Source organism: Lepisma saccharinum, chromosome 19 (assembly GCF_977018435.1).
Source record: "Lepisma saccharinum chromosome 19, izLepSacc3.1, whole genome shotgun sequence".
NCBI classification, from domain to species: domain Eukaryota; kingdom Metazoa; phylum Arthropoda; class Insecta; order Zygentoma; family Lepismatidae; genus Lepisma; species Lepisma saccharinum.
In genome coordinates this window covers 67,944,523-67,972,369 of record NC_139247.1, presented here as the reverse complement: position 1 = coordinate 67,972,369, position 27,847 = coordinate 67,944,523, and the positions used below count along the sequence as shown (strand labels likewise).

At 38.0% G+C, this 27,847-nt stretch overlaps 1 protein-coding gene across 1 annotated transcript; it reads left to right on the top strand.

Annotated features, from left to right (window-relative positions):
• LOC146003185 (uncharacterized) lies at positions 1-27,847 on the top strand. The gene is made up of 8 exons (XM_083141373.1): positions 1-114; positions 7,332-7,403; positions 10,769-11,419; positions 16,735-16,864; positions 19,094-19,256; positions 22,144-22,319; positions 25,068-25,182; positions 27,605-27,847. The coding sequence occupies exons 2-8, from the start codon at positions 7,385-7,387 to the stop codon at positions 27,776-27,778; spliced, it is 1,428 nt and encodes a 475-aa protein (XP_082997499.1). The 5' UTR covers positions 1-114; positions 7,332-7,384; the 3' UTR covers positions 27,779-27,847.

Genomic DNA, 27,847 nt, shown 5'->3' with positions numbered 1-27,847 from the left:
TGAATGAACAAGAAAGGCCTTGCCAAAGAAACTAAAAATGCCTACTTAAAGTTCAATAGTCCACATACCAGATAAGTTCCTTTACTCTTACAAACAAGCTTACATTCTCTTCTTGTAAGTATTCTGACATAATTATGCATGAAAGTTTCTGGGTATTAGGTTGGTTCAATTCTGCAAATATATAGCCTACAATATTAGTTAAATTTACAAACATTTGCATAATTTCATACATTTCATGAATCATGTGTGGATTTGAATATTAAAAATATTTCATTCATTGCTACACTTTATTCCTGGAATTTCTCTGTACTTTTCCGATTTTAATTAAAACTTACACAAATTCAAGTTTTACTATTTTGCAACGTTACAGTCTAATCTTGTATCACAATTACCCAGTAAATACCAGAAGAAAAGTAGCATGGGTATATTACACTTAACTCTTGTAATGCAACTTAATTTTGGCTGAAGTTTTATTCACTTTACTTCAAAAATCTAAACTTGAGGTCTATGGTACAATGGTGTACTCAGGAGAATTTTAACCCCAATTTCTTCAGACAAGTTGCCTTGTAATAGTAAAATAACAGATACATGACAAGATGGGGAATATTTGTTTGGGGAAAGGGACAGTCACATTTAGTATATTTATTTGCAATACATTTTTATGGATCTTCTAAGTACATACAACACATTAACCCTGACTAACATCTGATTCAAGACATGCATATTTGTACTAAAGGAGCATTTATTTATCTAATCTTTTTGTTTGTCAGGTTAAGGATGGTTGGGAGGGGGCATCCTGATAAAGAAATGTATTACCCCCTCCCTCTTGTGCTGTCATGGAAGTTATGATGTTGATAACAAGTGTATTCCCAGATAGCACATAAGCCTGGGGCAACTTGCGATAGCTTCCTTTTAGCTTGTCAAAGCAAGCTGGACATGGCAAGCTCGACGTAAGCCTGATGCATGTGATAAGGATGCATTTTTTAAAAAATAAAACAATACACACACCCATTTAATATAACAATAGAGATACTTATTAAACATAAACAACAGTTTCAAAATGAATGCCGGTGTGAATAAAGCACCAAAGCTTTTATCTCATGCAGCGTACACTAGATGACCAGTAAAGACTAAACCTAATGAAACGAGTGTGTGGGACAACCTGGGGCTTGAAGGCTGAACTGGTAATCATGACATATAAAGCTATGCTCCGTCCAATTCTTACGTATGGTTTCACAGCCTGGATATCTGCAGCACCATCCTTCTACGAGAAACTTCAAATACTAGAAAGACATGCTCTTCGCACTGCCTATAGGATATCCTTACCCAGCCCCAATAGATTATTGTATGCCAGGATGACTTTTCCACACATCCTGTTCCATCTAGAAACACTTCGCATCCGGTACATAACCTCACGGGTCGCACAGGAACATCCACTACTGCAGAATACAGCCTATTATGATGCTCTTCACAACACTCCACCCCGTTATTACCATACTCCGTTATCACTGCTCCTCACACTTTATCTTAATACCTTACCTCCAAATCATCCTGATAGAGACTGCTTCGAGATATATAATGTCGATGAACCTCTTCCGCATATATACCCCACACTCGCCTAATATTCCATACAACCACCACCACCACATAAATCCCCACTACTATCAGTTGTCATCAGGGGTGTAGAACCTGTCTTAACAGATGAAGAGATATTTGAGGAACTGGAATGCGAAGATGTACAAATGCGCAAATATATCCGTATTCGCAATAACAACGGACCCACATACATGGTGCGGGTCCTAACAGACTCACAAAATGCTGTAGACACACTACTACACAGTGGAGCATACCATCCCGTTCTCAACAACCTCTTCCATTGCGGTGCGAAAAATGCCAACAGTATAACAAGCACACTACTGCTGCATGTCCAAACCGAGATAAATGCGGATACTGTTCAGGACCCCATTCAATCAAAGAATGTCAAAACCAAACTGCTCCACCAAAATGGGTCAACAATCCTACATACAGTTACAAATGCAAAGCCAAGCCAGATGCAATACCTGAACACCCTGACCTAACAGTTTCCCTGCACACCAATGACACTGCTACAGAACCTGACAACTCACTACGACATCCAGTAACAGTGGAAGATCTAATACGTTTCTTCACACTGACTCTCCAAAATGTGCACCCATTTTTAAGAACGCACATATTAACCCAAGTAACGGCATCTGCAAAAACCATTTTCAACTTGCAACTCCATGCAACATACTATGGTCCTCATGTGCATTTCCACATATCTCACTTGGAAACTGCGGTTTAAGGTTTTGAATATGGCAGTACGGAATATGTATAATTTTCTATTTTTAAATATCCGATCCGTTTCTAAATGAAAAGCTTTATTGCAACACCTGCTCTTGGAAGAATCTGTTCACTGCTTTGCGCTAAACGAAACCTATCTGGCTCCAAAAATGATCTGTCATATTCCACCATACAACATCTTACGCCACGATGGTCCGCCGGACTTAAGAGTAAACGGCGGCACAGCAATTGGAGTAGATAGAAAATTACCATATCGAACAGTTGCCTTCCCACCAAACTTCCACTTGCCAGAACATACTGCTAGTACCATCTACTTTCCATCCCGGGTCGTTACATTTGCTACCATCTATGTAAGACCAGGGGAGACTATTACATACCAATTCTTTCAACATATCCAAACCCATAGCAAACATTATATCATAGCAGCGGTCATCAATTATCATAGTCGTAGCATGCAAGACAAAACAAACTTTTTACAATTTCTGGACCAAAACACTACAGTGGAATTCCATGTACTGCCCAGAGCCACACGTCCCATAAGTAACACTACCCCTGACGTCGTTATAACATCAACATCTCTTAGTGCCTGTTTGAACATATCGGTGCTGGATTCCATAGGCAGTGACCATGACCCAGTGAAAATCACATTAAATCTTGGTAACCGCAATACGAGCAGTACAATACAACCTCAAAAAATCTGGTGTTACAACAAAGCGAACTGGGAGGCATATAGTGCAAAGCTACAGCAGGCATTTTCTGACCCACTTCCACCACCAAACAATTCAGAGGAACTCGATACGGCGGTGGAACATCTTACGGCACAGATTACCAGTGCGGCAACCACTAACATACCTACGACCACTCTCAATAGTTACAAACCAAAGCTACCTCCGCAATATCTTAACTTAATCACAGCATCACGACGAGCATACAGGGACTACCTCCAGACCAGAAATCCTGAATCCCTTAACTTACACCGTCAATGGCTGCGTACAGTTCAAAACTATATAAAAGCTTATAAACAATGTTGATGGATTGAAACGTGCAACCAATTGAGTGATGAAAGACATCCCGCAAAATACTGGAAATGTTTCAAGGTGCTCACTGGACAATCCAGTAGTACTCCTTATCCGATATCAATCAAGGACGCAGCTCTAAACACCAAATCTGAAAAAGCTTATGCCTTCGCATATGTCTTGCAAGACACTTTCATTCCAACGCCACAACTAGCTCCAAATCTCCGCCTCCAGACCAAAATTGACAGAGTCACCAACCCCAATAACAGGCAACTGCAACCCAGTAATACGCACACTATTGATCCTACTAATGCTCTAACTGTTCATATCACAACAGACGATATTATCAATACTGTGCGTAGGAAGAGAAACACTGCTCCCAGATTGGACAATATCACATAGGTATTGATTAAACAGGCCCCGCTTGCATTGCTGTCCTTTCTGGCTATTATCTACAATTTTATCATCCGCACAGGACACTACCCGACAGACTGGAAGATTTCGAAGGTTCTAATGTTCCCAAAGCCAAACAAAGATAGTTCCAACCCCACAAACTATCGACCTATTCAGCTCACATCAACCTTTAGCAAAATATTCGAACGCATCATTGTTCGACGCATACACATGCACTTACAAGCACACAGTTTACTTCCGTCGCACCAAGCAGGCTTTAGACCTCAACACAGTGTCCTTGATAATTTGTTAAAACTAAGGACTCGCATCACAAATCACTTCAACACTTCCAAACCATCCTGTCTAGTACTATTCGACTTGGAGAAAGCATTTGACAAAGTATGGCATACTGGACTCATCTACAAGCTCCATAAATTCAACCTACCGCTTTCCTATGTCAGATTAGTACACAGCTTTCTAACAAATAGGGTCGCTTATGTCAATGTAAATGGAGCGATGTCATACCCCATTTTCCCTTACTCTGGCGTTCCACAGGGTGCTGCTCTGTCACCATTACTCTACATACTATACGTTGCCGATATGCCAAGAAACCCACAAGTTTCTATCTACCAATTCACCGACGACACCGCATTCCTCGCATGTTCTTCAACCATCCAAGCTATCAACAAAGCTCTCCAACCAGCTATAAACTCCTTCCAAAGATGGTGTGACACATGGCGTCTCACAATTAATGCTCTCAAAACACAAGCATTGGTGTTTCTACAGACAGGCTGTCGCTTGAAGATCCAAAGGAACCCAACATTGTTAAACATTAAAATACGGGGAACTCCTATTCTGCCTGCCACCACTGCAAAATACCTGGGAGTCATATTTGACTCCAAGCTAACCTGGAAACCTCACTTGCTCAGCATTGTCAAGAAAGCTACAAATCGGCTAAGGTTACTCAAACGGCTAATTGGAACCTCCTGGGGACTCAACTCCCAGGTCGTCTTACATACCTACAAGGCTTTCCTTCGACCAGCAATTACTTATGGCCACACTGCATGGATATCAGCACCAGATTCATTTTATCATAAACTACAAGTTCTGGAAAGATATGCTCTTCATTTGGCCTTCAGAGTAGTCCTACCAAGTCCTACACGACTACTGTACAAACGAATAACCTTTCCCGAAATCACAACTCACATCGAAGCCATCCGTCACAAATATATAACTGGTCGAATGAACTCGCACCATCCACAACTTCTTAGCACAATGTACGAAGATGCTCTACACGACTGCCTTCCTACATACCACTGCACACCATTACAGCATCTCTTAACCATGTATACCTTCCTGATAGATCCACAGCATCCTGACTATCAGCTGTATAATATCCATCATCCTCCGGAACTAAGGCACGTGATATATCCAACACATGCCGCACCATAGCAAATTATTACTTTCCTAACTGAAGTAATTTTCCCACTACTGAATAAATAAGATCTAAGTGAACTACCCTCAGAACAAGTAAATATGTACCACTTCATTACTGAAAACACTTAGACCATCACCTTGCAAGGGAAAATTTATTAGCAGTGTATAGTTACAGATTGATTAGTTCATAGAATTGTTCAGCCTAACTATTGCCTATTTTGGGGGGGCAGGAAAAGTTTTTATAAGCTGCAAAGATGGGTGTTTGTTGTTATGCATATTACATATACGTGTATACAATGTACATTACAGCCATGTTTATATAGAGATATATATATAAGGATGCGGCACTTAAAACCAGCCCGTCCCTTCATAAGATATCATTAGATGAACAATTTGAATGATTAAGTGAAATTAAAACAAAATCAAACAAAAGCAATACACCAAATGAAATTTAATGTTCTCACCTTCACAATAGATGCTGAAAGTGTCCTCCACCCACTTCAACACACGTCTGAGCACGTTTCAGGAGATTCATGTACACCTTTGTTAATTCTTGAGTGGTGATGCTGTTCATGATATTCTGGATGGAGGTCTTGAGTTCTTCAATTGTGTGTGGATTTGTTTCGAATACTTTCCCCTTTAACATTCCCCACATGTAAAAGTCACAAGTTGACAAGTCGGGTGACCGAGGAGGCCACAGGCCTTTGCTAATTGTCCTCTCTGGAGTAAACATTTCATGCACACGGGATAGTGAAGCATTTGATGTGTGGCTTGTTGATCCGTCCTGCTGAAAGTAACAGAACTGACGCTCCTCTTCTGTCAATTGTTCATAAAACTCTTCCAGAATTCCCAAATACACGTTACTGTCTACTGTGGTTTCAAAAAATATGGGCCCCATAACGCGTTGTGCGGAAATGGCACACCAAACACCAATCTTTTCGTCATGCAATGGCTGCTCGTGGATTACGTGTGGATTCTGTGACGACCAATAGCGATTGTTTTGGGAATTTACGTATCCCGACAGGTGAAACCACGCCTCGTCACTCATGATGAGCATCAATGGATCCAAAATACCACTGGCAACATTCGTCAATAGCCATGAAGAAAAATCCACCCTCTTCCCCGGGTCTAGCTCCCTCAGTTGTTGCACTACACTTATCCGGTAAGGTTTTAACTTCAGCGCCCTTAACACACGTCTACAACTTTGCTCACTAGCTGGAACCTGTTGACTTAATTTCCTCGTTGATTTACGAGGACTTCTCGCCATTATGTTCTGCACCTGCCTCCGTAATTCAGGTGTGCAGACAGATGGTCGTCTGTCCCTGGGAGCATTTGGAACAGATCCTGTACGCCTCCATTTCCCAATCAAATCCTGTATTGTGCGTTTTGATGGGACAGGACATCCTGGAAATTTCTCCTGAAACAACTTCCTTGTTTGCACAAAGGATCCGGTGCGCACAAAAGCTTCAACAATTGCAACACGCTCAGGAATCAAATACGGCATTATCACGGCTTCACCCAACAAGGCCTGATTCTCAACTGCTTTCACTCGACCACGGGTTCACAAGACATCTGTTGGTGAGAAACAGAATTAGTAACTTAGGCAACGCCATCTTCTGTTGACATGTTCATTTAGATGTTTTACATGTTCATTAGCAAAGCAATTACATCAGGATTACAGCGGGCTGGTTTTACGTGCGGCACCCTGTATAAATTAACTTAAAGATACACATTATGGCTTACTTCGAGCATTGCATTTTGTAAGCTTACAGCTAGTTATGAAAAGCTTCATGCAAGCATGCCTTGGCAAGCTTGCTGCAACTTCCACTTCTGGTAACTAGATTGCTTAATGCAAGCTTGCATCCAGCTAATAGCTTGCCATGGCAAGCTTGCTGCTAGCTACTTAGCTTGCCATGGTAAGCTTTCTTCATGCTTGCGGCAAGCTGTCTGTGCTATCTGGGTTGAAGTTTAATCCTTTTTATGAAAGAACTGATTATCAGAACAACAAGTTATACTCCCCCCCCAACATACACACACACATCATTGAAATTCCAAAATACATGACTAATATAATTTGTTTTGCCTCTGACTATATGGAAGATTGGGTTGTCGAGACTCAAATGTATACTTTTTTTCCTCCATAAATTTTTGTTTCCCTTTCAGATCAGTTTCTGGTGCAGTTCAATAGATCTTCTGGACCAGTCTGTAATAGAATCATGGCAGGCTTTCCTTCAGGTAAAATAATTATGGGCAAAACTTTATAGCATTCTTAATATTGGGGGGGATATGGCTTCTTAAATTTTATATCAGTTCTCTGGTTTTCAAAATTAAAAGGGGCTAATACAAATGGCCACTTTTATTCCATTTACAATGCAATTTTGACAATTTGTTTCACTTTATGTAACTGGATAAAAATTTCACAAAGCATAATGAACTAAAAATAAGGTAATTGTAGCATTCCTGACGATGTGATTCAAACAGGTGTTCTCGGGTTACCAGCCAGGAATTCCCTGAAGATGAGAGCAACGTATGCGCTCAAAACGTTGATTGATTGATTGATTGATTTATTAGCATCCATTCAACTTTACAAAAGTTTGGAATTGTCACATTGTACATGTACATTTAGAATCCATCTATAAAATTATAGGCATAATATAATATAAAATACAATAGATAATATGAGATACAAGATATCATATAAAGAGAATAAATGCATGCTCAATGTTATTTTCTTGAGACAAATTGGCTAAAAATATGTTTTCTATATTCAATGTTCGCTTCATTTGCTATGACATTATGTACACACATGTGAATATATATATATATATATATATAGACACCAGTGGCGTCGCTAGGCCATCTGCTTTGGGGGGGCTGCAACCAGATACATGACTTATTACTATTGTAAATATTTTTAATGTTTGAAAATAGCAAAGTGATTAATAAGACAATAATATATAACAAGCATAAGGAATTAAAACTAACATAGACTTACTTCATTAATTTTTATGAAAACAGATGGATATTCTTGTCCTGTTTTTCTAATGCTGGTGAACTATGTCTTTATGTATCAGCTGTACTCTGCGGTTCGAATTTCTTGCAAAATTATCAATAACACAATCCACACACAATTCATGACACTCTTCCTTTTGTATGGCCAGTATTGCAAGTGAGGAAAGTCTGTCTTGGCCCATATAATTACGCAAAAATGTCTTGATTCAAACAGCTAAAACTCCTCTCACACGATGCTGATGTCACAGGAATTGTCACTGCAATTTGCAACATTCTGCATAAGTTCGGAAACATGTCTTTTGGAATGGCGTTCATTAAATGTACTGTGGATGTGATGGTGTATGTCAAGTTCTTTAGGTAATTTTTTGCAACCATGACCTTGTAATTTAATAGTCACAAAAACCACTCAAGAATTGAGGGTTCAAAAACAAGTCAAAATTTGTTGTAAGTAAAGAAAATTCCGGAAAATGGTTAGCAACACTGTCGGCTACCAGACGTAGTGACTGTGAGTCTACGCTCATGTTCACTTCTGTTTGCGTTTATCAGTACGCGTGTTGTTTATACTGTGTTGAGTTGGTGTGCTATTCAGTGCTAGTGCTTTATTTTGTGTTAATTGTTATTCATTCATTAGTTATGCCGCTAAACAAATATAGTCTTGAACAAAGAGTTTTTATGTACGATAAATACGTGAAAACTAATTCTTGCAAAAAAGTGGTCAGGCAATTACGAGAGACAGGATCTCTTGAACCTAATAAACGTGTTGTATTGCTGTTAAAGGAGGTCATTTTCAACATCTCTTATAACACAGGAGGTTAGTGATCATCATTATTATTACTTTTAAATATCATTTTACGCTTTCGGTTTGCTTTATGCGACGGGATGCTGTCTTCCATTTCTGTCAACTGAGGATAAAGTAGCGATGTCTAATCCAAGATTAGGTGTCAGAAATAAGGTGCCGGAAATATTTGTATTTGGGAGGACACCTTTTCCAGCATCTTTGCGACAAGGTACGTGCTTATTTCAATTGTAATTGTAACTGTAATTGTGAAAAGAGGAAACATTACAAAACAAGCTGTTTCTGTCACGGACTTCCTGAACGCAATTTGCCGGGACCTGTTGCATGAAGAAGCCGCCGAACGGCCGACACTCTGGCGGTAAACGACTGAAATAACCTCCCTGTAGAACAAATGACGGCTATCGTTTGCACTCTTGCCAGCTAAAGACATGACGTGTCAGATGTAAGATCGTGGTTTAAAAAAAAACTATGTCACAACGAAACGATTCTTTCCCAGAATATGTACCTAGAGGTATGTTCCTGCATTAACAATTGTTCAAATATATTTTCTCGAAATACTGTATGTAATAATAGCTAAAACTTGGGGGGGCTTATCGAGGGATTGGGGGGACTGAAGCCCCCCCAAAAAGGGCCTAGCGACGCCACTGATAGACACAAACATAAATTGAGCATTAAATAGCCACCTATACTTACATCTAGATAAATTAAATCGAACAGCAAAGGAAAAATAAAAAGATAATGATGATAGGGCAGTTCTACCTTGTTATATTATTGTTGTTATTCCTGTCACGTACGGTGTCAATGTACTCTTGCACTGTGTAAAAACAAAGTGCCTTTAGGAATCTTTTTAGATGTGACTTGTATACTGGCAATGACTTTATATTTTTAAATGCTTTTGGTAGCATGTTAAATAAGCGTATACCATTATATGTTACCCCTTTTTGGTAGAATGTGGTATTGTGTAATTCCATATGTAAGTCATTCTTTCCCCTGGTGTTGTAGGTGTGGTAGTCCTTATTTGCTGTGTGTGTATTTTGACAAATTTTCATGCTTGTTAGGATTTCATATAGGTATATGCATGGAACTGGCAATATCTGTAATTCTTGAAATAATGGTTTGCATGGTGCATCTGTTGGAGCATTTGCCAGAATTCTAACAGCTCTCTTTTGTAGTCTGAATAATGTAATGTTTTTGTTCATGTTCCCCCAGAAAATGATGCTGCACCGTAATACAGAGTGAATAATGCCATAGTATAGTGTTTTTGCTGCTTCTAGATTTACTACGGCTGGTAACCCAAGAATAACCTGTTCGTAAAAATAAGGTGTAAGAATAAGAGATTCAATCTATATATTTTATGAAATTTTATATAAGATGCATACAGTGGCGGCGATTGCCCCCCCCCCCCCGCCCCATCCCCATCACCAGCACTGGATGTACATGTTCAACAAGTTGAGTATTGAGTATTCTGGGTTTCAGTCCTGGCCTGGACATGAGTATTACCTTGTGTTTGTCCCTTCTTTAATGAATCTATTCATCCACATCATTGCAATTAACCTAGACAGAAAAGTGATCTAAAATAAGAAAAACACAAAAATAATAATGTGTCTGCACACAATATGGCATTATATTATGCTGAATTTTTATTCCATTGGCCTCTTTAATATATGTACAGGATGGTGTACCTGGTTTGGTTTGAAATGCATCAAACACATTCCAAACTTCGCCATTTTTTTCTGAAAATTTCGATAAGTAATTGCAGGTTGTGATGAGTGTTACGTTACTTTCCTTGTAGGTGTCCCACGAACAATGTCTCAAGTTACTTCAGGGAGTTTACAATTTGCTATACAACGACCAGCCACTGCAATGGCACCATCTATACGAAGGCCAGCCACTTCAATGGTACCAGATATGCAAAGGCAAGTCACTGCAGGGACACCACCAAATAGAAAAGCGTACAAATTTACGCTTCCTGGCCAAAATGCAAGGGGATCTGTATTATCAGGATCAGTTACAACCAACATACCAGGTACTGGAGGGTTTGCCCCTGTGAGTGCATTTCCAGGGGTCACAACAAGTCAGGAATCACCATCCACTTCACCATTAGCTGCAGTCGCCATGGATACAAGCTCACCTCCCGTGACTGAAAATGCCACTACCACAGTGGCCTCATGTGTTACTGCAACACCTCCAAGTACTTCTGCAGCAGTGCCTCCAAGTACTACTGCACCAATTCCAACTAATACTACACCAATCCCAAGTAATACTGTACCAATTCCAAATACTACTGCACCAATTCCAAGTACTACTTCAGTGGCTCCAAGTACAACTACAGCAGCTCCAATTACTACTACTACAACAGTTCCAAGTACTACTGCAATGCCTGCAAATACTACAGCAACACCTCAAAGTACTACTGCTGTGGATTCTGCTGTGCCAACAACATGTAAGTCATAGTAGAACCAAAATGAATTAAATAACAGCTAATAGAACATGTGCAGATAAGCTACTTTTGTGGAGGCCACAAATTGTGACACGGTGTGGTCAGAAATGAAGAAAATGATTTCTTATGAACATGCATACAAGATGACACTTTTTTGCAATCGTGACTTTCTATTTTCTCCTGTCACAAATTGTGGCAATCCACAGAGCTAACTGTATACATGTAATAATTATAATACTAATAATAGCCCATGATGCAATAGTCTGTGAAGGTTATGGCCGATCTACCAACTGATAGCCTCACTCCCACCTTCCGAGGTGGGAGATCATTCAACCAGTCACAGGGTGACATGTGGTCAGCATGACGAACCCCAAGTTGTTGTTGCAATTTTTTATGAGAGAGTTATGCTACTCATTTGTAGCTCCCGCATGGTGGTGGGTGGCCACCGGTTGTTACACTTTCCCCAGGAGACTCAAATCTGTACGCATCCCGTAATCGGAGCCCAAAGCATGACGCCTTAGACCATATGGCCACGGTGCAGGGACAACTATATATGTGTAGTCCAGTGGCATGCAGTCAGTGACGTGCACTGAGGAGTAGCTAGTCTAGCAGAGATAGATCAATCAATCTCACATCTCGAATTATATTCAAATCACAATATTTATTGTCTTGTTAAAGCCACCACAGCTCATACACAACACTTTATTTTCCACACGCTTCTCGTCCATTGGTGTGATCAGCGGGCAAAGCTGGCTGGATACCCTAGCTCGCTCTTCTTCCACCAGACCAGTTTCCAGGTAGAAACGGCCGGCCCAAGGAAAAGGAAGATTTCTACCTCTACCTCCCTTGTCCCCTCGCCCCCCGCTGCAATGGTTGAAAGCCCAGGCTTTCAGGTCCCCCAGTCTATCTCCTATAGGACAGATAGGGGATTAGTTTCTCATAGATTTTCTTGTAAATCCTCTAAACAACTCAGGGTAAAATTTTCTGCAGTACTTATGTTCTCTGTATTTACACAACATTTTACATGTTGTACAATATGTACGTATGTATAATATGGAATGTAGTTTTATTATTTATGAAATGGGAACGTGTTATGTGCAGACAATAATGTTATGCTTTCTTTCTTTTTTTCAAGTATGGAATATATAATGATTAAATTATAAATATGTGCTCGGGCTCTCTCTCACTCTCGTTTTAGTAGTGTTTTATTTAAATATACTACTCTTGGCTTCTAACAGTCATAAATACGGATGTATTTATTTGGACAAGAGAACGCACGTTCATATTGTTGTTGGTTTGGTTTATTTTACTTCGTTTTCTGCCACATTTGGTTATTGCGAAAATGAGGATGAGTGATGATATGATGAAATTGATGAAGGGACCTCATATGAACAATCCAGGCAGGATTCAAACCCGTGATGAGTGCGCATTCTTGTCCTATGTGTTGCACTCTGCAGTGAATAATGAAATAATTTGGAATGAAAAATGTATCTCAAAAGCCAAATGAATATTATTGAAGAAACTACAAAAAAGTGTGTTTTGTTTCCTGTTTTGTTTCTGTCCATAAAGTGGACATAAAACACCAAATCAACCAACCGCAGGGGAGTGGTTATCACAGCGCGCTACGACACCAGGAGTTCCGGGTTCGAACACCGTCCTGGGCATGGGTGTTCTTTGTGTTTGTCCCTTCATTAATTTTATCGTATCATCTTCGCAATTAACCAAATGTGACAAAAAAGCGACGCTAAGTAACAAAAATGAAATCAAATCATTGATTGATTGCTCAATTTGGTTTATTTTACTTCACTTTTCCGCCACTTTTGGCTAATCGTGAAGATGATACGATAAAATTGATGAAGGGACACACACAAAGAATACCCATGGCCAAGCTGAGATTCTAACCCAGGATCTCTGGCTTAGTAGTCAAATCAAATCGTTTTTTTTTTACTTTCGAATGTGGTTGGGGTTTACGTGTACTTTTTTTAGTACTCATTCATCAATTTGCAATCTTTTACTGTTATTGACATTCTTCTTTATTTAGGAATACTGGGCCCAAAGGGGGAGGGGTGTGACCCACACCAACCACAGCCCCCCACCCCTTGAGCACGCCACTGACTGCTACCCCAAGTGTCGACGTCACCGCACATCACTGCATGCACTGCTAAATCAGGCAGGGGAACAGGTCACCTGCCTTGCTCCCCCCCCCCCAGGGATGTCTTAATATAATATAGTAGATCAAGAAAAATTCAACCCTTATTGAAACTTGCTGATGTGCAACAAAGAAAAATTAAATAATAGCAATTTGTGAGTGATCAGAAAAAAAATAGTGATTTGTCGGAACCTGTTTCATCTCTTTATTCGTAGATTACGTTGACTTTTTCATAGAGTTGAGTATTCTTGTAATTCAAACGTCCTTAATGCAATAGTGGCACACAGATGGCTGAGTTTTTTTCATGATGTCCGCTAGATTAGTATAAGTTTGTAATGTGACGAAACCCGAACTGATCCAGACTCCCTTCTCAGGATCAAACAAGGACAACAATATAATTTCCCACTAGAAGAATATCCAGTCAATCGTTTTACAGAGTTGTAGTAACTTGTTTGAATATGCCTTGTGTATGATTTCATTTTAGTTTTTAATTCAGTTAGGATAGGTGTTGGTTTGTTGTATTTTCTGCAAAGCTAAAGGCTTTCGTCTTCAGCCGGTCGATCATACAACACTCGCAACATTCGCTTTCTTGTCCTGCCGCTTCTTGCCGAAACTTTGGTCTTGGGGCTGGTGGAACAGATGGATTGGAGCTGTTCCCTCGGAAGCTATTTCACAGCATTTAGCCAAGGTATCTTAAGGCATTTAGAAGATGCTTAGACTGTGGAAGATTTTTCCAGTTTGTTATGAATGTCAGATGCAAGTTCGTAACGAGATTAGGAAATTATAGACTTACTACACTCAAAAGTATCACTATGATGCAATTAAACTTCAGCACATAGCAAAAACTCGAAGAAAAGCGAATACGCTATATGTTTCGGAGGGAACAGCTAGGGAGTTCAGCTTCCGTGGTGCGACTGTGGGGATCGTTTACCTTCACGCATGGTCGGAAATACTCGGCATCAGACTAGAGGGTGAGAACGATGAGGCTGTCTATGCGATGGGGGTAGGTGACGTAAACAAACGTCTAGCTACGGTGAAAGAATTTCTTCAGCGTCATTTTTTGAAACATTAATTTTGGGAGAAAGAAGTGTTCTTATTATGTTAATATAAATAATTTAAATAGCTCAAGAGGGTATTAAGTAGGAGGGAACAGCCTGTTCCCTCTGTTCCATGGAGGGACCACCACTGGTGTAGTCAATTCTATATTTACAAGTGAATCACTTGTAAAGTTGTAGATTTCCAGTAAAAACAAATGCTGATTCTACGAAGATGTGGATCTTAGCATTCTGTGGTTGCCACAAAGTGTCTTATCTGCACTACTCCTTACAAGGAGAAAAAATTAGAAAAATCAACTAACATTATGTAAACATTTACAATCATATATTGGAAACTCAAATACAGAATAACTGAAAATAAGGACAACTAAAATACCAATTTTTGGTACATGACAGTGAAATAAGATATATTTCCTTACAAAATTTTCTCTAGATGTGCAACTGCCGAATAGATGTGCTATTTGAAAAGTATAAATATAAGTAAAACACATTAGCTCACTGATGGATTTAGCAGGAGGTGCATGGAGGCATATGCCCCTCCAAATAGGAATGACTAAGTATCACGCCCATAGCTACAGTTCATCTCCAATTGGGGGCTCGTGGGTTATCAGGGGGGGGCCTTTGTAAACCATGTTCATTTTTCAAAAGGAAGGAAGGAAGTTCCAGGGGGATAAGCCCTCCCTGGCCCCTGCCTGGCTACGGGCCTGCTAAGTATTATAAAAATTATTGATATAATTATATTTTAATGAACAAACATTGAGGGGGAAACCTTTACCAGATATGAAAGGAATAGAACAAAGTTTTGGACGTACATTAATCAAGACTATCTTTACTAAACATTTAAATAGGTTGACAACTAGAAATTGAATCCAGGGACTTCTTGGTTACAAGGCAATAATGTTAATTGATGGACACAGTGAAAATTATGTGTACTTGTGTGTGTGGAGAAGGAGAGAGAGGGGGAGACTGTATTTAATATGTTGACAAATTTGCACATTATAATTCCAGTGTTACATTTTATTATGCCAGGTGTTTCAGAAATAATTGAAGGGTTACAAAAATTTATTGCAAGTAAACTATTGAACTTACGTTAATGAAACCAGTCCAGAATGATCGAGGAATGCAAATAGTTTGTGCGTGTATGTTTTGTTAAGCTCAGAGTTCACATCCCTGCCACTAGGCAACAATCAAATCATCCACATTACTGACAATGTTTTGTTCAATGTTTTGGTCCACAAGATCACCGACCCTTACACCATGTGACTTCTTTTTGTGGGGTTTCATCAAAGTCAGGGTATTTGTCCCACTGATGCCGTGTGATATTGCAGTCCTAAGGGAGCGTATCATCACAGACAAGATGAAGAACAGCAACTCTAAGATGAATGAAGAGTGTAATATAATGTAAAAGAAGGTAGTACACAAAACGTACTACCACTTGAACATGTCGTAGGCCTAAAAATGAATAAAGTCAAACATGTTCAAAATAAACAGTAGAATCTTGAAATGCAGTTTTCTGTTGGGTGAAAGCAGTAGACTTCTTCACCGATTATCCATTAAGATCAGTTGACTGCACCAGGAATGTTCATTCCAGAACTACTACTCTATTTTCGTGAACCCACTTCAGCATCCCCCTCCACAACTCCAAAGCAACTATCAGCAGTTCCATGTGGATGCAAGTGTGGCAAGAAGTAGACTATCGTGTTGATATGTGCCGTGTCACCCTTGGTGCACACATTGAACATTTGTAGGTGTCAAAAAGAACCTTTGCATTCCTTGTTCATTCTGGACTGGTTTCAATAATGTAAATTCAATACTTTACTTACAATAAATTTTTGTAACACCTCATTTATTTCTGAAACACCCGGTATATTTCCTTACAGCGTATTATTTGCCTCTCAAGGTAAAAAAAAAGGTAAAGTGCTCCCCTGTGCTTAGCACCACGCCATGAAAGCGTATAGGGGGTGTGAGCTCTCACAGAAAAATTCTAGATCTGCCTATACAGCCTGTCCATAAATCTGTGCATGTCAAACCAAATATAATTTAAAGATTATGCTTATGAATATAATGGAGAAAGGCAAAATCATTAATTAATGCAAGTATATTCTTATTCTTAGCAACAAGTCATATTACAACCACATCAACTGGAGGAGCCGCATCTACAACAACAACAAATTCTACCACAACAGCACCATCTGTCCTTCCGCCACCACAACCTAGCTTACAGGGAAATACAGTGACAATCGAGTAAGGAAGAAGTTATATTTTAACTAAGTAGATATTTTTTTATAAAATTCTGAAAAAAGTTATTCATGTTATTGTTTATTACCAATGGAATAACCTAACAAAACTAATGAATTTTATTTTTCATTCATTGAGATGCACTGGTGTATCCAGCAGGGGAACTGATGAAGCTACGGTCCCTCCCAAAATTTTGAGAAAATCCAAATTTGCAACTGAAACCAGTAAAGATCTTGGGAAAATCCAAAAAGTAAATGCAAACTCCCCTTAAAATTACCCCATTAGCAATTTCGTCTTTGAACAACTTTTAAAAAGAAAGATGTGGCATAAGAAGACACACAAATGTCAACCTCCCTTCAATGTAGTACACCCAGGGTGTGAAATCATTGAAAACTCATGGGGGGAGAGAAAGTTCTTAATCTTCAAACCCCCTTCCCCACAAACATGTGTGTAAATTATATGATGTACATATTTGTAATGTTATTAAAAGTAAAAATAAATTATTATTATTATTATTATTAATTTCATAAATAAAATTAATTTGTTACTTTTATACATATCAGGTATTGTAAAGTAGCTAACTAATTCCTTTATTAACTGGTTAAAGATGTTAAAAAATTATGAAATAGTTGAAGTGGTTTTATTATGTGTAAGTTTTTGTTTAGTTTTTGCTTTATGTTAATATAAATCAATTAGATTTAATAGTTATTATTGTCTTGCATTCTTGTTTTACTTTCATTGTGCATATTGATGTAGATTTGTTAATGATCCTTGAGAGAGAGCATTCAATACTCACAACTACACTAATTTGTGTATTTAATATTATTCTTAGTAAGGTATATTTGAAATTAAAAGTAATTGCTTATCATATGTTTGTTATAACAAAAACTCCCCCCCACAGAAATTTTTGGCAGGGGGGGGGGATTTTTGAGGCCAAAATTGTTGGTAGGGGGGAAATCTCCCCCAGGATTTTGCACCCTGAGTTCACCCTGGACTGCATATTGCAGACTAATGAGGTTCTGACATCTTAACCAATGGCCAGTAAAATCCTCTATTAGACTTGTGTTGTCTGCTGTCCATACCTGCTTTTGATTGGCTCTTCACATATTTCATCTCATCACCATTCACCCTCATCTTTGCAATTAGACAAAGTGACAGAAATACAAAGTAAAAAAAAATCAAATAATTTATTCATTCATTCAAAAGAGGAAGATTAAAAATGGCAATTATGATATATTTCATAGTGTATTCTTCTAACCCCCCCGAACACAGCTATGTAATATCCATGTTTAGAATTCCAACTCACCCCTCCAAAAAGAGAAAAATCTTGCATACACTACTGTTGAGAAGATAAAAGTGAGATATATATAGTGCTACAGAGTAAGGAATTTTTGGAACAGTATTCTTGCTAATAAACCTCCAAAACCATACTTATAAATGATTCAATGGAGGCACAATGTGAACCATGCCATGAAGGCGTACAGGGGGTGTGGGGTTAGGGCCCACACTTTCTTGATCTTGGCCGAGCTGGGAGTGATGTGATCAGCACCACACCCCTGGCTGCCTTTACCTCTCCCCCCCCCCCGAGTTTCCTCCAGGTACGTACTTTATACAATGCTGGGTGGGCACGCAGCAGCTTGAGCATACATAATGTTACCTAAAAATGTACATCAATATATTGTGTTAGAGGCGAAGGGGAATCGAGACATTTTCCCTTCTGAATTCTCCTTCTCAAGCTCTACATTTATAAGTTTGTTCCTAACTGGGGAAGAGAAAATTTCACCACTTTTGGGCGTTGTGTACTATTATATTATCAAATAATACAATAACCAATTATTTGGTAATATTTGTGGATAACTTCTTTCACCATATGCTGTACACAACATGTATACCTGTATAAAACCAGGAATTGAGAGCTATAAGGCCTGTTCAAATAGAATTGCATATCTCTCTGTGTGTGTGTGTGTGAGAGAGAGAGAGAGAGAGAGAGAGAGAGAGAGAGAGAGAGAGAGAGAGAGAGAGAGAGAGAGAGAGAGTGAGAGTGTCTGCGAGTGATTGATTATTGGGCTTATTATTATATATGATTCCGAAAACTTCATATGTAAGCTATTTGGGTGGACATTTGTCCACCTGCTTCTGCACAGAGTGATTATATTATCTTGTTCCAAGAACTTGAAATAAATTCAGAAATAAAATGGAATTTTAACATATTTATTATATTTTCTTGAATTGCAGAGTACACAATGATCGATTTGGAAGTTCCGGTATCAGATTTATTCAAATGGAACAAGTTCTTGCTCACTGGTCAACGGATCTCCAGATTGAAGAAAGAACATTCATACGACAGGCTACTCACATTAATGCCATGAATTTTCTTTTAATGGAGAACGTGAAGAAGGTATACATTCTTTTCTTGTTGAAGTAAACAAAGCAGCGGATGCTGCCGATGCAGATGGCGATGTTCTCATCCACCTTCTGCTATCTTCTTGACACCTGGCACAAAAAGTGGGGGGAGGTAATGGGGAAAAAGCTTTATCCTATCAAGCATGGCGGTCCTCGTACTGTGTCTCCTGTCAAGAAGTCATTTTAACCCATCTTAGAATTCAACACAGCCATCTCACCTAGGGTGACCAACTCTCCTGTATTTCCCAGGATCTCCCATACTAGAGCTAATTTTTTTGGATCCTCCTGGCTTCCGAATTGTCATTCTATTTCTCCCGTATATTTCATTCACAACTTAGATCGCGACATTTAAATTCATTCAGAGTTTGGTGAGCCACACAAAACTTCAAGTCGACCGCAAGATCTTATATGATGTTTAATCTTTGGCAGGCAGAAGTGACATCATACCTTTCAGTAGTTTTAGACTTAGATTTAGATTTATTTCATGCATGAATTACATTTGCATTTTCATGCTGTGATATTGGGCATGTCAGTCAAACATTACAATATTCTTCTTCTTCTTCTTTATCATGACCCTGTCAACAAAATCCTGTCGACTTTGGATATCGTTCCTGCTATTGAATTTGTTTTAATGTTTCTCGTCTGAAGTTAGTAGTCACTCTAGTTCACCAGTATCATATACGATTGTATGAATAAATCACTTTTATCCTTTTGCTGTTTTTTTCTTCTTTCTTAATAAAATTCATAATTCAAGCCTACATTTTCGAGCATATGCATACAGAAGCCATATTAGTGGAGGAGATAATTCAGATAGAAGGGAAGAGAGTGATATTGGAAATGAAATATTTAAACGTTGTATACCTGTATAGTGTGAGATTTGTTGATTTGAGAAAATAGGACATTCTAGAAATAAATGTTGCGCATCAGGATTTTCATAACCACATTTGTAATTTCCTTGAGTTTTGATGTGTATTTTTGCTAGATGTGCTGGTGTATGCACGTGTCCCATCCTTAACCTATTCATGAAAACTATGACTTGTGGTGGGAGTGTTACATTACAATATACTAATACAATGAAATAAAATAATGTAATATACACTGAAATGATACCTTAGCCTATTACAGTTTTATGCTTGGAGGTGTGTACTAGTATTAGTTATACCGTCTATACATAAAAGTAACACCAGTAAGACATGTTAAAGATTAATAACATTGATTGGTGCTATGTTGTGCAGCAGCAGTGGACAAATACATGTGGGTTAGAACTAAGAAACATGCAAATTCGTAAATTTTTATTCTATATTGTGATCCTATATTTTATAAAATGTAAATTACTTTTTTTTGTTAAATATTATCCACTCCATAAATATATGCTGGAGTGATGCCGCGTTGCTAAAAATGCACAAAATTTGTCTCGACTAAATACCCTGTAACCGACCATAAATTCAAGAAAGTTGGATCTTCCTTAAATTCATGGCGAAAAGTTGGTCACCCTAGTTTCAACCATGGTCATTTGCTGCAAGGGCTGTACCCTCTAATGTGCCACGTATGTAATGCTGTTTTAACTGTTCAGCATATTCTTTTCAAATGTGCCGATTTTACTTTTGTCATACAGAGTTTTAACCTTCCAAATGATTTATCATTCATGTTGGGAGATGATTAAAGTGTTTTAGAAAATGTTTTTAGCTTTTTGAGAAGAGCAGACCTTTTACACTGTTTCTGAAGAAGTTTTTAGACTACTTTTTCTTCTTCTTTTTTTTCTGACCCTATCAACTGTTGGTCGATTTTAGTCATCATTCTGAGTTTTTTGCAAAATATATTTAGTTCACTGTGCACTTATTTTTCACAAAAAAAGACTAGCCTCATTTTCTTAATGTGTTGCACATGTCCTGTGCAGGTCCCTTTACAACTTGCACTTTGAACATTTTCAAGGTACTCTTTACATCCTTTTTTTAAAGTTTAAGGTAAGGGTTTTAGATAAGGAGATTTTCCTCGTATACTAAGGATGATGCCAAATGGCCATATGTGTCGAGATACCCATACCCCAAAATTTAAACTCAATCAATCAAAATGTGAACACATACAGCTAGAGTCCTCACGGTTCCACTCTGCTCTCTTTGTGCAATGATTGCAGATGTATGCATGTACATCGTGACACCATTAGCTTACTGACAAAATACTACATAGAAATGTATGCAACATGAAAATGCTTGCTTGGTAGTTTGAACTGTTGTTTTAAGTTCACTTTATGCACAGATAGGCTAATCGGGACAGGACCTACAGTTGAAAGTGGAATCCGAAACACTGTGCAATGTGCCTCCAGCAGGTTTCAAACCCAGTACACCTTGATTGCAGCTTGCTCGGTTCATAGTGTGAGTGTTTCAAGGTTCGCACTGATTTTACCAAACAAAATTCCCATATTTTCCTGATATTTTAAAATAAACTTTCCAGACCATTTTATGCTTCAACACACTAATATAAAAACATTTCGTCTTAAACTCTGCATACTAATCAAATGAAGTAAGTTGAATAATGTTGAAAATAGGTGAAGGGAAAGAAACTATCACAATATCTACAATCAAAAAGCTTATTGATGATAAGCCTCTTAGCCTTTTTTGAGGCCTCACGGTATTGAAATGAGGTACCAATGAGAACACCATTAACCTTTATGTTCTCTACATCCTGTGAAAGTTTGCCAGCAGTGACACACTGTAGATTTGTAGATATAAATACAGTTAATAGATATAATGTGATTGCATGTTCTACTTTTTCTACTCAATTTTTATGCTCTATTCATCTTTATGTTTCAAATTTACTTTCATCATGTTGTGATTAATTGTTAACCACGAGTTCTTAATTAATACTATTTTCAATTTTTACAGTTGACAGAGTTGAACAACCAACTGCTATGTCTAAAATTTCAACAGCAAAGAATTGAATACGATTTAGATTTTCTTCTGTGCATGATTCATGAGTTGGATAATTTTTCATTACCATTGGAACTTCGATCCCAAACTCTGATTCCAGAAATTACATCTGATCTTACCAGAAGACATTTGTAAGTTGGCAATAACTTTTGTATAATAATAACTTGAATTAACCTAAAGTATTTACTGCATTTAGTAATCCAGATAGAACTTTGGCAGACAAGAGAAGGAATAAATGAATTACAAAATATATAGGATATACCAACATCGAAAGAGTAACAAATAAATAATAAATTATGAATTATTAATATGAAATGAATTTTCAATGTAACTTTTGTGGTCCAAGTCCAGCACCATGGCACTGCAGACTAAGGTGCAAGCTTTGGCTACGAGGGATGTCCGTGGGTTTGAGTCTCCTGCTGGGAGAAGCATTTAACAACTTTTCTCCTGAGATTTCGGCCTGTGTATGGGACTGGTGGTCACCCACTATCATGAGGAAATTGGGGAGCTATGAATGAATAGTGTAACCCAGTGATAGAAAACCTACGACGACGACTTGGGGTTTGTCATGCTGACTACACATTCCATCCTAACTGGTTGGATAATCTACACGTCTGGTGGGAATGAGGCTGGCAGTCAGTATGTAGGTAGTCACTGACCCTTATTAATATTATTATGTAATTTGTTGATGACATTTCAACACCACTGAGAAGTGCTTTCTCAGGACTTCTGTTTATGCATCTACATTAAAGTAGTTATGTTTATATTTATACTACAGGGTGGCTCAAAAAGTCACTTAACACCCTCGGTACAAGGCCACTGCAGCGTGCAACATGGAAATGGTGATGATTAATCGTTGCCAGGCCAAGAGGGAACCACATTGACGTCACCTGCATGGTCGGCGGCAATCTTGATGTCCGCCATCTTGAATTCAACTTTAGAATTTTAAATGGGAAGGGGGTGATATATATCAAATCAGGCTAGAATTTCACGAGAAATGCAATGGTGAAGGTTTTTTTTATGTATCTTTAACCAGTAAAAAGTTATGACTGAATTCTTGTACCAATTTGCTCCTTTTCGAGGTGTTAGAAAAATGCCTTAAAATTTGTTTAGCGCATCGGTAGGGGCATGCATATTTCGTTTTTGACGAAAAAACGAAATTTGAAAAAACACATTGTAGTGTTAATTTTTCATGTTTTTGAAAGGTGTGAGATGCATTTTGTGACCATGTTTTGTCACGAAATAATGCGAAATGAACTGCAAAAAGCAAAATTAACTCTTAAACACGAAATTTACCGTTTATATACCGACGCGACACCTTCCGAGGTCTGAATTATCCTGAGAGTTATGCAATTCCCGGAAAATTGATTAATTGTGCTGTTAATATTGGAGAAGCAAAAATGGACTCCTTTACACAGAAAAAAACTTAATACTCTGATAACTACATAAATGTGCTATTAGAAGTGAAATGTTAATTGTGTGGAATAAGTGTAGTTTTTAAATCAAATTTAGGATTATATTCACAATTTTAAAACCAAAATGTATTTTTATATACCACCTTTCATCCAATTTTTCACCGCTATAACACCAATATTTTATTTTATTTACCGCTTTTGAACCCGAAATTGACTCAGTTTTTGTACCGAAATTTTGCTTTTTTATTTACCAAAAATATGTGCCTCTACGCATCGGTAATGCATCGAGATCAAAGTGACGTCTAGGGAGAGAAGTTCGCGTGCCATTGCACAAGAATTTAATCGGATACATCCACGAAGAGCTGCGCATTATGAATGGTTGTCGCGAACAATTACAGTGTGATGCTTCCATTGAATTAGAACTTTATGATATTCACTTTTGGTTAATGGTAAAGATGAGGATGAAATGTAACATGATGAAATGGATGAAGGGAGAATCGCGAAAACACAAGACACAATGGCAACACACGTCCCACAGAAGATTATTATTCTGACTGGAGTCCAGATGCCAGATCATCGTTAATTTGCAAGAATGCAGTCCAGGGTGTACTACGTGGAAAAGAGGTGGACATTCAGATGTCTTCAGAACGAGTTACACCTTACAAGCCATGTAGAAGTTAATCTCCATAGTTCTGATTATCTTTGAATTTTATTGTTATGGTGATTCTTCCTAACCCTGGCTTACCCCTGCCATACAAGAAACTATCTTACCTGAAAAGGAGGGGGGGGGGAGTCAGAGGAGCACACACTTTTTATCACTAAAATTCAAGAAACCATTCTGTTAATGAATCGTCGCTTCCTTTGTTGTTTACATGAGTGCAGTTATATAATAATTACAAAAATTACTATCATTAATAAAAATAAGAACCAATTATTACATGAATGTCACACACATAGTTTATCACTCACTAACCACAATAAAATCTATTAATGTTGCACTAAAGTTTTTTTTTGTTAATATACGTGAAATTATATAATAAATATCAAAATTACCATCATTACCAATCGATTGTAAACTGTCATAGGCATAAGTGTCATAACGGAAGACATATTGCAAGGAGAGGCCTGATAGGTCAACCATGTAAATATTCTTCCAATGAAAATTACCTTAATGATTTTATGAACAAAAGTAATACAAAATCAATGGGAACATCCTAACGAACAATGCAATTAATTTTCAATTTTTTATAAAAATATTGTTAAAAAATCGAAAAATAAGAGGTGGCAGGTTTCATCTGGATTAGCTAGGGTTATTCATTGTTTACTTGGCCTCTTCCAAATTGAGTTGCAACTTCTAAAAATATTACAGTGACCTAATACTAATTTTCAATAATGGATTGCATGATGAATATATCATTTCACCTTATGATATGTCCTTGTGATATCTCAATTATTGTCTTCCAGGTACGGTTTGGTAGAAGGTACAAATGTTTCTAAGAATGAAATCAAAGAAAATCTCATGGATATGATAAATCTGCTAAACGAACAAAGTGGGATGCTACAGCCTGCACCACCACCAGTAAGTTAAACTTTTATATTTTTCGCAGTTTTTCTGTAACTTTTGGCTAATTGCAATGACGACGACGAATGATGGTTAGATGCAATTCACAAAGGAACACACAAAGAAGCATTCATGGCCTGGCCAGGATTTGAACCTGGAACTTTGAGTGGCGAGCCCTGTATGTGCTGATATAGATGAGTTTCACAGACAACATCAAAATACATATTATGGGATTATAATACCATTAAGCCTTGTTTCCATGATATGAAGAACTCAATATGCTGACCAAGGCAGACATTTATTATATTTATAATAAAATAAATTTCTGCCTTGGTCAGCATATTGAGTTTTTCATATTATGGGATGGAGCCACCATGATTGTGCGCCTGCTAGGTAAAGAAATGCGACCGACCTACCATTGGAGCAAGGCAGTTTTCAACACGGTGGTTCATTATGTAATGAATAGTTATGTAATGAATAGAAGTTCCTGATTGTCATTTAACTTTTTGAAAATGGTCATGTGCTTTTTCTGCATGCCAACGGTTATCAAAACTGGACGTATGAGGACTCCAAGAATTGTTGGTACAGAGGAATTCGCAATATGGTTTGGGATATACCACACGTAAAATAAAATTGTCACATACAATCTCTTTATGTTAGAGTGCAAGTGGGTCATGTTAACATATTCAAAAAAACATCAACAGGAATTCAATTTTTATATCAAGGAACTAATAATACTCGTTTCATAAGGCAAGGAATGGAAACGATGTTCTCTTTATGACGACCAGGGGCCGGATTTTCTTGACATTGCATCTTTTAACTGGTGCAACGTAGACATTGCTAACTAGTACAGAAATCCTGAACATCCTCCTCAGGTTGAAGAAATGTAATTTTTTTGGGTCATTTTTTATTTTTCGGTCATTTTTTTTAAAATTTTGCATCATTTTTAGGTCAATTTTTTTAAAAAAAATTGTGTCATTGCATGCTGAAACATAAGAAGTTCAACAATTTCCATTTTGTCTGAATGTTATCTTGCGGTACTTACTCTGTGTTTAACTACCAGCGCAACAAAGTGTCTGAAAATTGCGAAATGCAATATTGTCGAGTTTCTTATTCACAGTCCGTACAACACACCAAGGTGAAGAAGCAATTGTTAAATTGTTTCTCTTGGAATATACAAAGGCTGAGAAGGTGAGACAGATTTTTTCCTGGCTTGGCAACACTGCCTATGGTTTCGGCACTAGTTGCATCGTGTAGGATGATGCATTCTGTTTCCGTAGCAAGTTGTCACATGTTGCGAAACCACGTTAGTGAGCAACTGTGTTGATTTACGTGGAATGTGTTTCGTTTACACCTCCAGGTTTTTGTGCATAACATTGCTTTTCGCGATGAATATTCAAGATGAACAGCGACATGCCATAAAATTTTGTTGGTGTTTAGGGAAAAGTGCTGCGGAAACATACGCAATGTTCCAACAGGCATATGCCGATCAAGACAGACTGAGTAGAGCTACAGTATTACCAAGGAGTTATTGAGACTCTGCGTCAGCACGTAGCAAAAAAGAGGCCACATTTGAAGAACTCCTTCAGATTGCACCACGATAACGCACGCCCGCATAACGCGCGGGCTTTTCAGGATTACGCGACGAAGAGAGAAAAATATACATATTCCAGCATACAGCCCGGACCTTGACCCTGCGACTTTTGGATATTTCAACTTTTAAAGGCCGCTTTACGTGGTTGTCATTTCATGACGAACGAAGAAGTGATCACAGCAGCGCAAGTTTTCTTCCCTTCGCTACCTGACGACGAATTTTCAAAGACATTCACAAAGTGGCAGGAGCTTATGGACGCTTGCTTAGCTGTCAATGGTGCCTATTTTGAAAAAGATGTACATCTACTCGATATGGCTGATTCTGAATAAAAATTTTGTGATTTGTAATTGTTTTTTTGTTTCATTTTAATGATTCTTGGAGGGGTCCATGTACATGCTTGTCTTTTAACTGCTACACAGTCACGACTCTTTGACCTCATTTCGGTCTCAATCGGCAGCTAATGAACCAAATTTTCACCCTAGTACATTTGCTAGCCAATGGAGGTCGTTGTTTTCCTATACAGGAATTAGTCTCACCTTCTCTGCGACAGCCTTTGTATATACTATTTTCAATAAGCTGATTGAGTTTTCTACGGATTTTTGGATCATTTTTCAAAGATTTTAGGTCATTTTACAGGATTTTTGTTGTCATTTTTCAAAGATTTTTAGGTCATCAAAATCCGGGCCCATAATGTAAATTACAGTATTTCTAGAGCAGTAAAATATTACTTTCAAGTAACTCATCCACCAAACAAAATCTATTTCAATGATTTACATTTGCATACATATGATGTTTTCAACGCATTAATTTCTGGTATTAAGTTTTATTATTATTACTACTTTACAGGCACTTCAGCTTACTCGAATTCTGAATGCTCATTACACTTCATTGATATGGATTGACAGGACACTAAAGGAGATGGAAAAATCCATTGATGAAAATGCTCATCTTCTCCAATTATACGAGAAAGTGCAGAAAGAAACCTATGCTCGTGCCTTTCAAAACTATTTGCAGAATTAATTTTCTTTGTGCACAACTGTCTAAATCTATTGTAATATGAACTGTTTATCAAACTCAATAAATTTATTC

Coding starts and splice junctions, on each gene's coding strand:
- LOC146003185 (XM_083141373.1), top strand. Junction 11,420..16,734: donor TTCTGCTGTGCCAACAACAT/GTAAGTCATAGT, acceptor TCTTATTCTTAG/CAACAAGTCATATTACAACC. Junction 25,183..27,604: donor TACAGCCTGCACCACCACCA/GTAAGTTAAACT, acceptor ACTACTTTACAG/GCACTTCAGCTTACTCGAAT.